At 48.2% G+C, this 14,002-nt stretch overlaps 1 protein-coding gene across 2 annotated transcripts; it reads right to left on the bottom strand.

Moving 5' to 3' along the window:
* Positions 1 to 5,448: 5,448 nt before the first annotated feature.
* PRSS45 (Putative serine protease 45) lies at positions 5,449 to 11,416 on the bottom strand. 2 transcript variants are annotated; one of them, XM_086698404.1, is made up of 5 exons: positions 11,329 to 11,416; positions 8,120 to 8,267; positions 7,287 to 7,561; positions 6,286 to 6,449; positions 5,449 to 5,949 (listed from the first exon to the last, which is right to left on the bottom strand). In XM_086698404.1, the coding sequence occupies exons 2-5, from the start codon at positions 8,230 to 8,232 to the stop codon at positions 5,716 to 5,718; spliced, it is 786 nt and encodes a 261-aa protein (XP_086554530.1). In that variant the 5' UTR covers positions 8,233 to 8,267; positions 11,329 to 11,416; the 3' UTR covers positions 5,449 to 5,715. The 2 variants fall into 2 exon arrangements, with proteins under 2 accessions (XP_086554530.1, XP_086554531.1); XM_086698405.1 differs by having other exon boundaries at positions 11,377 to 11,398.
* Positions 11,417 to 14,002: the final 2,586 nt, after the last annotated feature.

The raw sequence follows: 14,002 nt of genomic DNA, 5'->3' as shown, positions 1-14,002 counted from the left end.
GTCAGCCCACAGCCCGACGCAGGGCTCGAACTCACAGACTGCGAGATCGTGACCTGAGCCGAAGTCAGAGGCTCAACCGACTGAGCCACCCAGGCGCCCCTAAAGAAATCTTAACTCTTGTGGTAAACCTCTCAGAAATCAACTGATTATATAGACATAAGATATCTGAAGTGTCGAGAGGATCTGAATAATACGATCAACAAACCTGATTCAAGCAGTTATGGCTAGAACTTTGTTTCAAAAGACACAATGCTTTCATTTCAAACACACATGAAACACTCACTAAAAACTGACCAAATACTAGGCACAAATAAAACCCCAATAAGTTCCAAAACACAACAGTAATTAAATCCACATTGTGATATGAGTTTTAATAGCGGAGAAGAAAGGAAGTCCCCATCCTCCCCCAAACAATCCATCAGGAAATTAAAGAGCACCCTTCTATGTACACCTTGCATTAAATAAGAAGTATAGCATGAGGTTTAGCAACGATATTTACTGATAAGTTTTGCCTAATTGTTCCCTGTGTAATCCCCAGTTATAACAAACCATCACTTTTTCAGATTAATAGGATATGGTGGAAAGTCTGGGTTGCAAAATATTTTGAAATAAATTCTATACAAAAAATAATCATTCTTTTTAAAGTTTATTTATCTATTTATTTTGAGCAGGGAGGTGCAGAGAGAGAGGGAGAGCGAGTTTCCCAAGCGGGTTCCACGCTTAGCACGGAGCCTGCCATGGAGCTCAATCTCACAAACTGTAAGACCATGACCTGAGCCAAAACCAAGAGTCGGATGCTCAACCGAATGAGCCCCCCAGGCGCCCCAAGAATTACTTCCACATAAAAGAAGAAATATGACTACAACTGCATGAAACAAACATTACATAATAAAGTTTGGATAAAATCTTCCTTAAAAATGTATGTCGCGTGAAATTAGAAACAATATAGAAATGAATCAGTGAGGTCACTACCTACCAAATCCTGTGAAATATGGTCAAAGTGAGAGTCAGAGGAGATTTCACACAGTGAAGTGAAAATATCAGAAATCAAAGAAGTCTGTAATAACTGACTAAGCACACTACTCAAGAGCTTAGAAAAAGGACCGTAAAATAAGTCCCCCAAGAGTAGACGGTTAGAATTACTAAAGCTAAAAGAGCTTTAATGAAATAAAAAGCGGCAGCAGATTTGAGCACTAAAACCCAAAGTTAGTGTGTACCATTCAGGAGTCCCCAAATAAGAGGCTTAAAATTTGTCTCCTCTCCTCATTGGTGGTGGCTTCATCCTGAGTTGGTTCCTTTGTTGAAAAACAGTTCGCCAGGTGATGTACAGAAGTGCCGAACCACTATATCGCACACCTAAAACTAATATTACACTGTATGCTAACTCACTGCAATTTAAATTAAAACTTTAAAAAAAATGGTTGTCAACAGCCCACATCCTTCTGCTTCCTCATCCACATTCACAGAAAGAGTGTGCATGCCCCTCTTCTAACCATGCCTTACGCTGGCTGGGTGACCCAACTGGGGTCAGGTGGCGGGGGCACTGCACTATGCTAACTCGATCAGACCAATGAGCCACTCCTTCTGGGAGCTGGGAGTGTGATAGCTTTCCCCTAAAGAACATGAGCAGCACAGCAGAGGGGGTGGGCCGCTGACCAGGACGTGGGGTAATATGAGGGTCGGATGGATACCATGAAGCTAAGTAATAAGGTATGCCAGATGGATTTCTAAAAACACCTACGAAACACAATAAGCTGGCAATTGTAATCTTTAAGTATTAAGAAAAGGTCAAGAGTACATATATAAATGTTAGAAATGGGAAAGAAGCCATAGGTTCAAATTTTATACATCAGTTTGAAATGTAAGAATCTAAGTTTAAAAAAAAAAAAGAATCTAAGCTAAAGTAAGTGATTATACTAAAATTTATGCAAAAGGAAATGAGAAACCCAACTCAGCCAATAACTATACAAGATAGTTTTTAAAGAGTCAGAGATTCGTTTGTCCTTTAAAAAGCTATTAGGCCCAGTGAGTTTTATGTGCACAATTTATCAGACCTAAGGAATAGATAATGCTGCTGTTACAGACACTTCTCTGGGACATAGGAAAATACCAGAAAGCTTCTCAACATGTTTTAAGAGGCTAGCACAGCAATGACACCAAACTTGAAGAAACAGTACAACAGAAAGGAAAGGTGTAGACCAATCCAACATTGGGGAAGAACTTCTAAACAAGATTCCAGCAAATTGAATTCACAATGTGTTATGGAATTTACCTAAGAAATCTACTAAGATCTGGTAATGAATTTCATTATGAGAACAAATTAAATAAGAGAAACCATATAATCATCTTAATAGTTCAATACTGCATCCGCAGGGCCCCAAACAGTGCGGGACACAGAGAAGTCTCTGTGAAACAGACTAACTAGGAACTATCTGTGAAACAGACGAACACTGAGATACACACATATCCCCCACCCCCCACATCGTGGCTATTTCACACTGTGTTGAGGGTCACAGGCAGAGATGATGAAATAAATGGTACAATTTTCAAAAAGGACAAGACGTAGCTGTCACCATTTTAGGTAATTTGATTAGCCAAAAATAAGGCAAAAGAAATCAACTGAGAAACTTTTGAATTAAGTCAGTTTGGCAAGATGACCAGGAATCAAGATCACTATTTTTTTTTTTTTTTTTTAATCAACAGCTTTAGGGGCACGTGGGTGGTTCAGTCCATTAAGCGTCTGACTCTTGATTTCAGCTCAGGCCATGATTTTGCAGTTCACAAGTTTGAGCCCCACATCGGGCTCTGCGCTGACAGTGCAGAACCTGCTTGGGATTCTATCTCCCTCTCTCTCTGCCCCTCCCCCACTTTCTCTCTCTCTCTCTCTCTCTCTCTCTCTCAAAAAAAAAAAAAAAAAAAAAACTTTAAATAAGTAAATAAATAAATAAATGGCTTTAAAATACCTAACATATAAAGTTAGAAAACAATAAGGGTGCCTGGGTGGCTCAGTCAGTTAAGCCTCCAACTCTTGATTTTGGCTCAGGTCACAATTTCACAGTCCATGAGTTTGAGCCTTGCATCAGGCTCTGTACTGACAGTGAGAAGCCTGCTTGAGAGTCTCTCTCTTCTCTCTGTCCTTCCTCTGCTCATGCGCGTGCTCGCTCTCTCTCTCTCTCTCAAATATTTTTTTTAAATATATAATGGGAAAAGATATCACCCACAATAAACATAACCAAAATTTGTAAAAACCAAACTCAGTATGTTTCCAGACATCCTGGAGTAGAAGAGCTGAATGAATGGAGACATATACCACACCCCTGGCTAGGAATTCAACATTGTGAAAATGATAGTTCTCCCCGTATTAGCCTGTGTGTTTAATTTCAATTCAAATACCAACAGCACCTCTAATGGAAATTGACAAACTGATCGTAAAGTTCACATGGAAGATAATCTGTAGATTAGGCAGTATTTTTTTTTTAAAAAGGGGGAGCTTTTGCTACCATTTCACAAAACATAACATAAAGCTATTTGAAACAGTACAGCACTACCCTAGGGACAAACAGATCACTGGGAAAATAACAGAGGTTTCAAAAACATACCATGAATAGATTAAGACTTCCTTATTGTGAATGCAGATTTTCAAATCAGCAGGGAAAAGACAGACTCTACAAGAAATAGTATCAATGGAACTGGCTCTCCAGTTGGAAACAGAGTCAGATCCCCACCTCACACCACACATAAACAGAAATTTCAAATGGATTACAGAGTTAAACACACAAAAAAATAAATTTATCAAAATAATAGGAGAAATATGGGAAGACAGCTCTTATAATCTAGAGATGGAGACGGCCACCTTCAGCTAGGTGCAAAATCCATAAAGAAGTAAAGACTGACGGATTTGACTCCATAATAATTTTAAAGGTCTTTATGGAAAAATTCCATAATTCCATCTACTCCACATATTTCCAGAAGACAAGACAATATTTGTAAAATAACTGAGCAGGGCTCAGTATTCAGAAAAGACAAACCCTTTCATAAAAGAAAAGCAACCCAATCTTAAAAATAGGCCAAGTATATGAGTAGAGGATTTACTAGAGAAAAAGTATATCTTTTATGAGCAAACACATGCAAAGATATTTTTCCAATCAAGAAAATCCAAATTAAAACAGCAATGATACAGGCACCTGGGTGGCTCAGTTGGCTGAGCGTCCAACTTCGGTTCATGATCTCACAGCTCGTGAGTTCAAGCCCCACGTCGGGCTCTGTGCTGACAGCTCAGAGCCTGGAGCCTGCTTCGGATTCTGTGTCTCCCTCTCTCTCTCTCTACCCCTGCCCCACTCATGCCATGTCTCTCTCTGTCACTCAAAAGTAAATAAACTTTTTAAGAATTTTTTTAAATAAAAAAGGCAGCAATGATACAACTTTCTATCATTGGATGGGCACATTTTTAGAAGGTTAATAATATCCATTTTTGGCAAGAGGGGAAATATTCACCCTCCTGTACTGTAGATATGAATGTAAACAGGCTCAGCTTTGGGGAGGAATACATCTGGTAGTACTCATCCAAAATTATTAAATTTGTGTTTCCTTTGATGACCATCCCCCCCTCAGCCCCTCGGGAAGACAGCTGCAGAAATGTTTCAGAGCGTACCATCCCCCACCCCCACCACGCACACGCACACGCACACGCACACGCACACGCAGGAGGGTGTTAATGGCAGCATCACCATCATGCTGACAAGTCAGGACAGCCTAAAATTTGGTGCTGGTTAAATAACGTATGTCACACCCGCGCAGAACCCAGGCAGGAATATAAAATTATGAATAGCCCTAGGTATTGACATAGAAAGTGTTTTAAGGTGTGTAATTTTTTAGTGTAGGCTATTAATAACACATATATAAGATCTCATTTATTTTTTAAAAATTATAAAGACATTTTATTGAAGGATGCCAGCAGAAATTACTCCTGGGAAAGGCAGCGGCATGGGTGGCTGAGAGGGGGGATTCTTTATATGTATTTCTGAACACTTTCAGTAAATCACAAGAATGTATTCAGATATTACTTGTAGTCTTTAAAGAAATTTTTAAAAGCAAAAAAACATGTAACCCTAACCCTAACCTTAATCCTAAATTTTTATAATCAGTTTTTAGTGCCATTTTTAAAAAAAGAAAGCAAGCTATATTTGGAGCACTTTATGTGGGTCCTTCCTACCGTCAGCCTACAGGGCATGCTTCGGCTGCCCCCTTCCAGCTGGCCCACTTTACAGATGAGGAAACAGATGAGGCCTGAGGCCCAGGCCCTTTCCCTATGGCCCTGGACTAGTGATATAGCAAAAACCATCAGCCTCCACTCTGGGGAGTCTGCTGGCAGAATGAATTCTAGAAGGCCCTGCCCTCCCACCCACCCTAACCTCCCAGGGTCGCCCAGAAAAAAAGAACAGAGCCAGCTCACATTTGCACAAATTTAATCCCGGCTATCCTGGTCCCCAATTCCAGAGCTCTTCTAGGCCACACGTCCCCTTTCCTGGTCACCCAAGGCCTAGTCATCCACCGCATCCCTCCCCATGGGGAGGGCAAAGCAGGGCCCCATCCTCCCGGGGGCCACTCTCCCCACCTTGACTCTTGTTGAATACCGACACAGGAACTGGGTCTGACCTTGACCTGGAACCTGGACCCATAAAGCACAGGCAAAGCAGGGAGAAGAGAGAAGAGAGATCAGGGGCCCATCTGGGGCTGCAGCAGCCAGAACAGGAGTAGAAGCCAGGCAGAGGTCTGGGGGCCTGAGAGAGCCCCATTACTTATTTGCTGCTTGATCCATTTGCTGTATTTGGTGACACGGGTGTACACGCCAGGATTCTGCGCTTTGGCACAAGCCTTCTCCCAGGACAACACCCCAGCCAGAATCCACTTGCCCTCGACTTCACAAGCCAACGGACCCCCAGAATCCCCCTAAGGCAAAGAGAGAGGAACAATGGAAGCCCTGGGCCCCGTGGGGACCCAGGACCCCAGAGGACCCAGAATGCCCACCCTGAGTTCTGTCTGGAAGATTCTTTCTCTCCTTGAGGTCCTCACTACATGGGGCCCTCCTCCTTCAGCTCCTCAGTTGTGGACCGATCCCAGGGTTATCAGGCAAAGTCAAAGTCACAGGGGATGGGAGCAGAGCATTGCCTGGTGATGCTGACAGACAGGGAAAAGCCCAGCAAACCCCTCCCCAGGAACTTCCCCTGCCCCCACCCTGGGAGTCACTGCCGAGAGAAGAGCTGCCAGAACCGCCCAGAAACTCACAGAGCACAAGTTTTCTCCATAATTGGTGGCACAGATCACGTTCCCCAGGACAAGGGGGACAAGGTGGGGGATGAGGGACTTCTTGCGGTAAATCCGGTTGCACCTCTTGTTGTCCATGATAAACACCTCAGCTTCCCGCAGCTCTGGGGTCAGCGTGGAGTTGGCTGTGGAGGAGCCCAGTGGGGTGAGAAAGAACTTCTCACTCCACTCAGCCCTGGCCTCTCCCCAGTGTCCTATCACCTCCATTTCTGACACTCGGCCAAGCCACATCCCTTCACACCCCCGTGCCCGCCTTCACCTGTCTGTCTCCCTCCAGCGCGGACCATGTCTGGCAAGCCCCTCACCCTCTGAGGCTTTCAGGATCCCTCTCTGTGGGCAGCAGCTGCTTCTGAACCGAGCAGGCCACAATCCAAGTTTCAATGCAACCACTTACAGCTGGAGACCCCAGCCCCATACTGCTTCTCTCCGGCCTCTGAGCTTGGCACCGGCTGTGCCCTCTGTCACCTGATTAACAGCCGCTCCTCCTTCAGGCTTCTCAGACGCTCCTCCCAGATCCCTCCCGGCTGGATCTCGAGATCACCTGACCAAGTCTCGGCCTCCTTCCTTGCCAGCCTGCGCCCCCACCCCCACACTCAGTTATGACGCCCCGCAGGTAGGGCTCGTGTTCCCAACGCAAGGGGGCTGGGGTGCGCCAGACGCTCGAGGCTCGTCAGGTGAATGAATGAGTGAGTGAGTACATTTATGATTCCCTGACTCCGACCTTCTGTAAGACACAAAAGATCGTGCCCAGCGCAGGCGTCGCTAGACCTGCGTTAGTGCCCACAGCAGGCCCAGTGGTGTAAACCGTGAGGACCGTCCTAACACATCCAAACAACTGCCCAGGGGTGGCAGCCACAAGCTTCCTGAGAGGCACCGGGAAAGGGTCTAGCAGCCGAGGCCCCAGAAGGAAGGCAGCACGCCCTCTGTGGTTCCACACCCCACCCTCAGCCCATCGTGCTCACCTGAGAAGCGCTGTTTCACCTGGCCCCAGCCAGTCTCCCAGCACTGCGTCCCAACCTTCAGGTTGTAGCTGGCCTCTGGGAGGCAGATGGGCTGCACGTACTTGCCGAAGATGGCCGGAGTCCGAAGCTGGAGAAGGGCAATATCGCCCATGATGAAGGTCCGGCCCCAGTACTTGGGGTGCATGATGATGTCCTTCACGGGGATCGAGACGCCCTTCGGGAAGTCCACGGGCTTCAGCTTGGGGGTGCCGAGAATCACGGAGTACTCTTTGGTGCTACGGGAGACACACGGCCTCGGCCAGTCGACGTCAGGTTTCCAAACAACGCAGTGCTCCTACCTCCGCCGAAGACCCTCTCCCTCAGCAGAAGCCCTGCCCGGTGTGCTCTGCTCTTTCCATCTTGCTAATCCAGCCTGGAGGCCATCAGGGCCAGGGATGCTGCTGCCTCCTCATCCCCTGTTCAAGCTGATTCAAGCTGGCCTCATCTATGTATGGTGTATGCAAGCGTGCAAGTGTTGCTATACGTGTATGTTCTTGTGTGCATGGGGGGGGGAGGTGTCTGAGGACTGGGGGGGGGGGGGTGGGCAGGGGAGTGTATGCTGGGTTTTCCTGTCACCTTGCTCAGGATGCAGTCATGGCTGCTTTGGGCTCCTGCCTCAACTCAGCCCCTGGCGCCCTGTGAGACCTTGAGCAGGGCTCTTCCCCATTCCGGATATCCCTTCCTACTCCCCCTTCACCTCCCAACTCCCACATTGTTTCACAGAGGAAATGAGGATGGGCTGGGCCCATGGCAGCCCTGGGTCCCCAGGCCGTGGACACAGGGGCCACACTCACCCTTGGATGCAGTGGGCAGCAGTCACCACCCAGCTGAGATCAATGAGGGCCCCTCCACATATGTGTTCATTTTCCAGCCGGAGGCTCACCTCCCAGGGCCAGTGTCGGGTCATGTCCAAATCTTCCGACCACCAGGGTCTGCCACAAACTTCAGGAACAAGTGTGCCGGGGAGACACGGTGACCACATATTGGAGAATGAGGATACCCGAGACCGAGATGCCCCCCCCCCACCCCAGGACAATTTGCACAAAGCTGTAAATTCAGGGTCTTGTTCTCATTTCAAAGATGGGGAGACAGGGTGAGAGAAAGGCACTGCGCTAGACAAAAAAATGACAATGATAGAGATAAAAGGCTTCAAGCCAGAGACATAAAGACATCACAGGAGAGAGAGAGATACTGAGACAACAGGGAGAGATTAGCTGGGAACCTCAAAACAAGAGAGAAGCATAGAAAATGCCCCAGGACAAGAAATACATTCTCTTGGATCTGGGAGAAGTCCCGAGGCCATGTTCCTAAAAGGCCATAAGCTTGCTGTATCTCTCAGATGCAAAAGGCCTCTGCCCCCACACTACTCAGAGCTAAGAAAAGCTCCTGACTTCTGTGTCAGAAATCTGTACACAGGCCATTCAAGAAAGAGCCTCCACATGGAGCCCACGGAGCCCCCACCCACAGCTTACACGGCCTCAGTTTACTCGTCCTTCCAACAATCAAGTTGTACGACTGTATGAGTGAACACAGACGCAAAAATTATAAATAAAATATTACTCAACGCTGTATTTTGAAAAAATGCCCCACAATCATGTAGTGATTGTCTCGGGAGTGCAAGGGTGGTCCCACAATGGAAGAGCCCTTAGTGTATTCTCCACATAAACAGTTCTTCTTCTCTCACGAGAAAGATCCCATGCTTTTCTCAGTAGACACAGAAAAAGACATTTGAAAAACTCAACACATACTAATGACTAAAAAAAAAAAAAAAACCCAAAAACCACCTGTTACTTAGCAAAGTAGGAACGGAAAGGAAATCCTTAACAAAAGTTACATGCCACAAACCTATAGCAAACACCATATAACATTAAGGAACACACAAAATGACACTATACTGTCAGAAGCCAGGAATGATGGTACTTTGTGGGCAGAGGGCAGAAGAATCACCGAGAGAGTAGAAGGGAGCTTTTGGCTCCTGGCATTGTTCTACTTTCTGACCAAGGCAGTGATTACACAGATGTATTCTCTACGGGATAATTTCTTATGCTGGACACTTAGAATTTGTGTATTTTTGTGTACGCAGGTAACACTTCAACAACTGACTTTCAAAATCAACGACACTTCTCTACTCCAGCACAATCCACTAGAAATTATATTCGAAACAAGATACATTCTCAATAGCAAAAAAATCACAGGCACTGAGGAATTAACCTATCCAACACTACGTAAGATTTCTGTGGTGATACACTTTAGACTCTAATAAAGGACACTGAAAATGATCAGCATAAACAGGGAGCCAGCCCTTGTTTTTACATAAACAACTAGACATTTCAGATGTCATTCTTCCCAAAGTTAATCTATAAAGTCATTTTCCAAGTTAGAATTTTAGGAAACTTTACACTCTACAACTGACATAGAAAAACAAAGGTCCATGAATAGCTCAGTCTCTGAGAGAGTGGAACATAAAGGGACACTTGTCCTAGCAGATATCTAGACACACACCAAAACCATAATAACAAAAACAGTGTGGTATTGACAAGGACTGACAGATGGAAGCAATGGAAAAGAACAGAGAGCCTGAGGTTGTTCTGGGAACATAGGAATTTAATGTAAATAAAGGAGCCACCACCATCGGTGGGTGGAAGATGCATGTTGAGTAGACGGTGCTGGGAAAACTGACTCACTATAAAGAAAATAAGAAAAACAAAACTGGATTCTTTCCTACCAGCACTCGAAGACCTAGAAAGTGAAAATGTAAAGTTAATGATGAACTGTGTGACATGGGGCAGGAAAGGGCTCCTTAAACAAAACTTCAAAACACAGTCCACAGGGGCGCCTGGGGGGCTCAGTCGGTTAAGCATCCGACTTTGGCTCAGGTCATGATCTCATGGTTCGTAGGTTTGAGCCCCACGTCGGGGCAGAGCCCCGCTTCAGATTCTCTGTCTCCCTTCTCTCTCTGCCTCTCCCTGGCTCGCACTCTCTCTCTCTCTCTCAAAAATAAATCAACATTTTTAAAAAATCCATAAAGCATCAAACTGATTACTTTGATTAATCAAGTTAATGACAGACTGGGAGGCAATATTTGCAATTATCTAAAATCAGCACCAGACTTTCATTAGGAACATACAGGGCATTCTAGGAAATCAACAAGAAAAAAAGAACAACAGACAATAGGCCAAGGATAAGGGCGATTTATTAGAAGAAGAAACTCGAGAGGCCAAAAGCACATTGAGGCATGCTGAAACTCCTTAATAATGAGAAAAATGTCAATTAAATCAAGAAGCCATTTTTCATCTGTTAGATGGGCGAAAACAGATAAAAGCTGCATCTAGTAGGTCTGTTCACAAATGGCTGATAGGAATGCAGAGGGCTGACCAAATGAGATTACGGACGATAGATAAAAGTATGGTATCCATGTAAATGTGTGAAGTTGATAAGTGGTTGATAAGTAATAAGTTGATAAGTTGATACTACGGCTACGTAAAGGAATATTCTTAGAAAATACACACCTACGTATTTAGAGACAAGGAGTCACGGTGTATGTTACCCTCAACTGATTCTGAAAAAATGATGCGTGTGTTCCTTGACCTATCTGTATTCGCACAGTGTTCCATAAGTTGGAGGAAACAGAAAGGGATCTAGAGAAACACCATTTAACGTAAGTTAAAAATACATGCACACAAAACCACAACGTATATTTTGACGAGACTACGCACAAGCAGAGATATGCACTGGACATACAGGAAAGGCTGGAAGGACGGGGAGGGGAGGATGGCAGTGGGGCATGGACAGAAGCAGGAAGAGGTAACTTAACTGAACAATTCGTAACAAATCAGGGAGGACCCGTGACCACAGAAGGCCTTGAACAGCAGGAGCAACCCACCATCCCCGCCATCCCTGCCGTCTAAGGAAAAAGGCCCTTCGGAAAGCAGACAGGTCAGACTAAATTCCAGCTTCCCACACACCCAGAAACACTATCTGTGTGACCCTCTTCAGAACACACCCTCCCAGGAGCTGAGGTTTTCCTGGCGCAGGGACTCACCCTCCCCACCTGGTATGGAATTGTTTTCTTTATAACCTGGAGGAGAAAAGGGGGAACAGAAACGAAGGAAGAGGTCATGAATCGGTTAATTTGTTCATTCGCCAAATATTCCCTCCCCTCTCATTCCATTCCCAGCCTGGAGCCCGAGGCCAGGGAGGGGACAGGGCGTATCCAACAGATACAGGCTGTATGTGCCCTCTAGGAACACCCTGTCCAGCAGGGGAGACAGGAGTAAACACACACAGTCGCCTGTGTGCGATCAATGCAGGGACCAGGTCACAGGTGTCAGGGGAGCCCAGAAGAAGCGGTGGACAAGGACGCTTCTGAGAAGAAGGGTGACTGTGCCAGGTCTTAAAGATGAAAAGAAGGTAAAACAGAAAAGTGACAATGACATTCCGTGCGAAAGAAACACCACGGTGTGTGCCAGAGCCTCCAGAGGATAAAGGACAAGGCTCTATGATGACAAGAAATGATGCCATGGAGGAAAGTCGGGGTCAGTCACGGAGGCGGGGAGGCTCAGAAGCCAGGCCGAGAAGCAAAGAGACCCTCTGGGAGGAGGGAGGCCAGAGGAAGGGTGACATGGTCAGGCTTCTAGTGTGAAGAGGAAGTAGGAAGATGACCGACCAGGCAGTGAGATCCCACCAGAGGCTCCGCAGGACACAGGCAAGAAAAGAGGTGGTCTAAATGAGGAAGTGGCAGTGAGAACACGCATGGAGAGCTGGATGTGGGGTGCTGGCAGATGGCTAGGTCTTGGGTAACCCTTACTTTCGGATTTTAGGGAACAATGCCTCCTATCCACCGAGCTGAGGAGAAGAGAATAAGAGAACCCAGTTTGTAGTCAGATGAGAGCCTCAGCTTTGGACCCCAAGGAGTTGGGAGCAAGGGAGTCACCCTGAGGCAGAGAAGAATCAGGAGTTATGGCTGGAGAAACCAAGGGACTGGAAAAAGTGAAAACGGAGGAAGTGGTAGAAAAATCAGGGACAAGGACAGAGGCATGGCCGGAATGGCTACGGATTACAGGAGAAGCGAGGAAGCAGTGAAGGCAGCACCAAGTGGAAACTGTTACTTGGAGAAACCTGGCAGTGAGGGGAAGGCGCGGGGAGAGGCAGCTCGGCAGACAGGGAGGGAGAGGTTGGAGACCTCCAAGAAAATGACCGAGCAGCGCAGCGCGGGTCCAGAGCAGGGTCAGCATCCTGACCTTGAACAGGAGGTGTATCTCTGATTGATAAAGAAAGTTGGGGGGGGGGGCTGAATAGTGGGGTTCGGAGGGGCCTCTGGGGGCTGGAGGCACTCAAGGAGGACAGCACCTGGGGGCCTGCGTCTTCGGAGGACAAGAGGGGCGCCAACGGGAGGAGTGGGCCGGGGGCAGAAGAGGGGGACGTTGCATCCCAGTTTCAGTGCACGGAGACCACGCGCCTCTGGCCTGCAGCGCCTGCGCAGCGGCCTGGGGTCGGGGAGGCCAGACCACGCCCGGGAGGGCGGCTCGGTCTCGGCCACCAGGCCCGCGTGGACTGGGGAGGAAGTGGCTGCGCATCGGGAGAGAGGAAATGCAGGGGGTCCTCTGCCCTGCAGGTCCCCAGGAGGCGGCAGGGCGGGTGGCACCTGAGGGAGGCCAGGGCGGCAGGAGTCTGGTGCCACCCTGAGGGGTGGCGTGGAGGGCGGGTGACCGTGGGGAGGCGGGGTCCACAGAGTCCCAGGTAGCCAAAGAGGGGGCCAGGCCGAGGGGCCGCCCTCAAGGGGGGGGGGGGGTGCTGGGAGGGGCAGAGCAGGGACTGGGGAGGGGGAGGTGGCAGAGGACACACGGACACACGGAACACACGGCCGCGGAGGAGGTGCGGCCTCACCCGAGGTCAGCAGCGGCAGCAGCGGCAGCAGCAGCAGGAGGAGGTGGCAGCTCAAGCCCCAGGGCCCCGAGGCTCCAGCGCAGCTGAGCGGCGGCGAGGCGGCCATGAGGCCCGGGAGGTGCCACCTGCAGGCCCAGGCACGCGGCGCCGCGAGTCCCGACACGTGAGGGCGCCCCTGACGCCCGATGGCGCCCCCAGCACGTGACGGGGGTCCGGTCACGTGATGGGGCCCCCAGCACGTGACAACGCGCCACGCCTTCCCCAACGCCCACGGGCGCGTTTCCGGCATCTGCGCTGGTACACCTCGTGCCTCTTCCTCGAAAATGACCTCGGAGCCCCTGATCTGTGATTGCCCCCCGGGTGGCCAAGCCCATGAAAACACTCCCAATTGCTTTAAGCTGGTGACAGCGTCCCCCCCAGTCTGGGTAGTGAAGGCCCGCCCGAATTCCCAGGACCTGTGAGGCCACCTGGTCACCCAGCCTCTGACCGCACCCTTGGTCCCCTCCCCGGGCTCGGTGCATTCGAAAGGCTGACAATTTATATTGATTTGAGAGTCTGAAAAGATACAGAAAGCACAAGAAAAGAACATTAAGGCTAGGCAACCCGGGAAGGTGGCATTTGAGCCGGACCTATGACTGGAACAAGGACTCTTGGGGAAGTCGTGAGAAGGAAATACATGCCTCCTCTTCCACAGACCACCAAGGGGATGGTCTTGAAAGAGATGATGGCATATACCGGGCCTTGGGCCTTCACAGAGCATTTTTCCAGAAGGATATGGTCTCTGCATCCGC

The sequence above is a fragment of the Puma concolor genome, chromosome A2, assembly GCF_028749965.1.
Source record: "Puma concolor isolate L17-30 chromosome A2, mPumCon1.1.hap2, whole genome shotgun sequence".
In the NCBI taxonomy this organism is placed as follows: domain Eukaryota; kingdom Metazoa; phylum Chordata; class Mammalia; order Carnivora; family Felidae; genus Puma; species Puma concolor.
The sequence above is the reverse complement of the archived record's forward strand: the minus strand, read 5'-3'. Positions and strand labels throughout refer to the sequence as shown.

Excerpts from the sequence above, each read along its gene's own strand:
- PRSS45 (XM_086698404.1), bottom strand. The coding sequence starts at position 8,232 with ATGACCCGACACTGGCCCTGGGAGGTGAGCCTCCGGCTGGAAAATGAA. Across the intron at positions 6,450-7,286 it reads GGTGAAACAGCGCTTCTCAG|CCAACTCCACGCTGACCCCA; the intron begins GTGAGCACGATG and ends GCTCCTCCACAG. Across the intron at positions 5,950-6,285 it reads ATGGAGAAAACTTGTGCTCT|GGGGATTCTGGGGGTCCGTT; the intron begins GTGAGTTTCTGG and ends TCTTTGCCTTAG.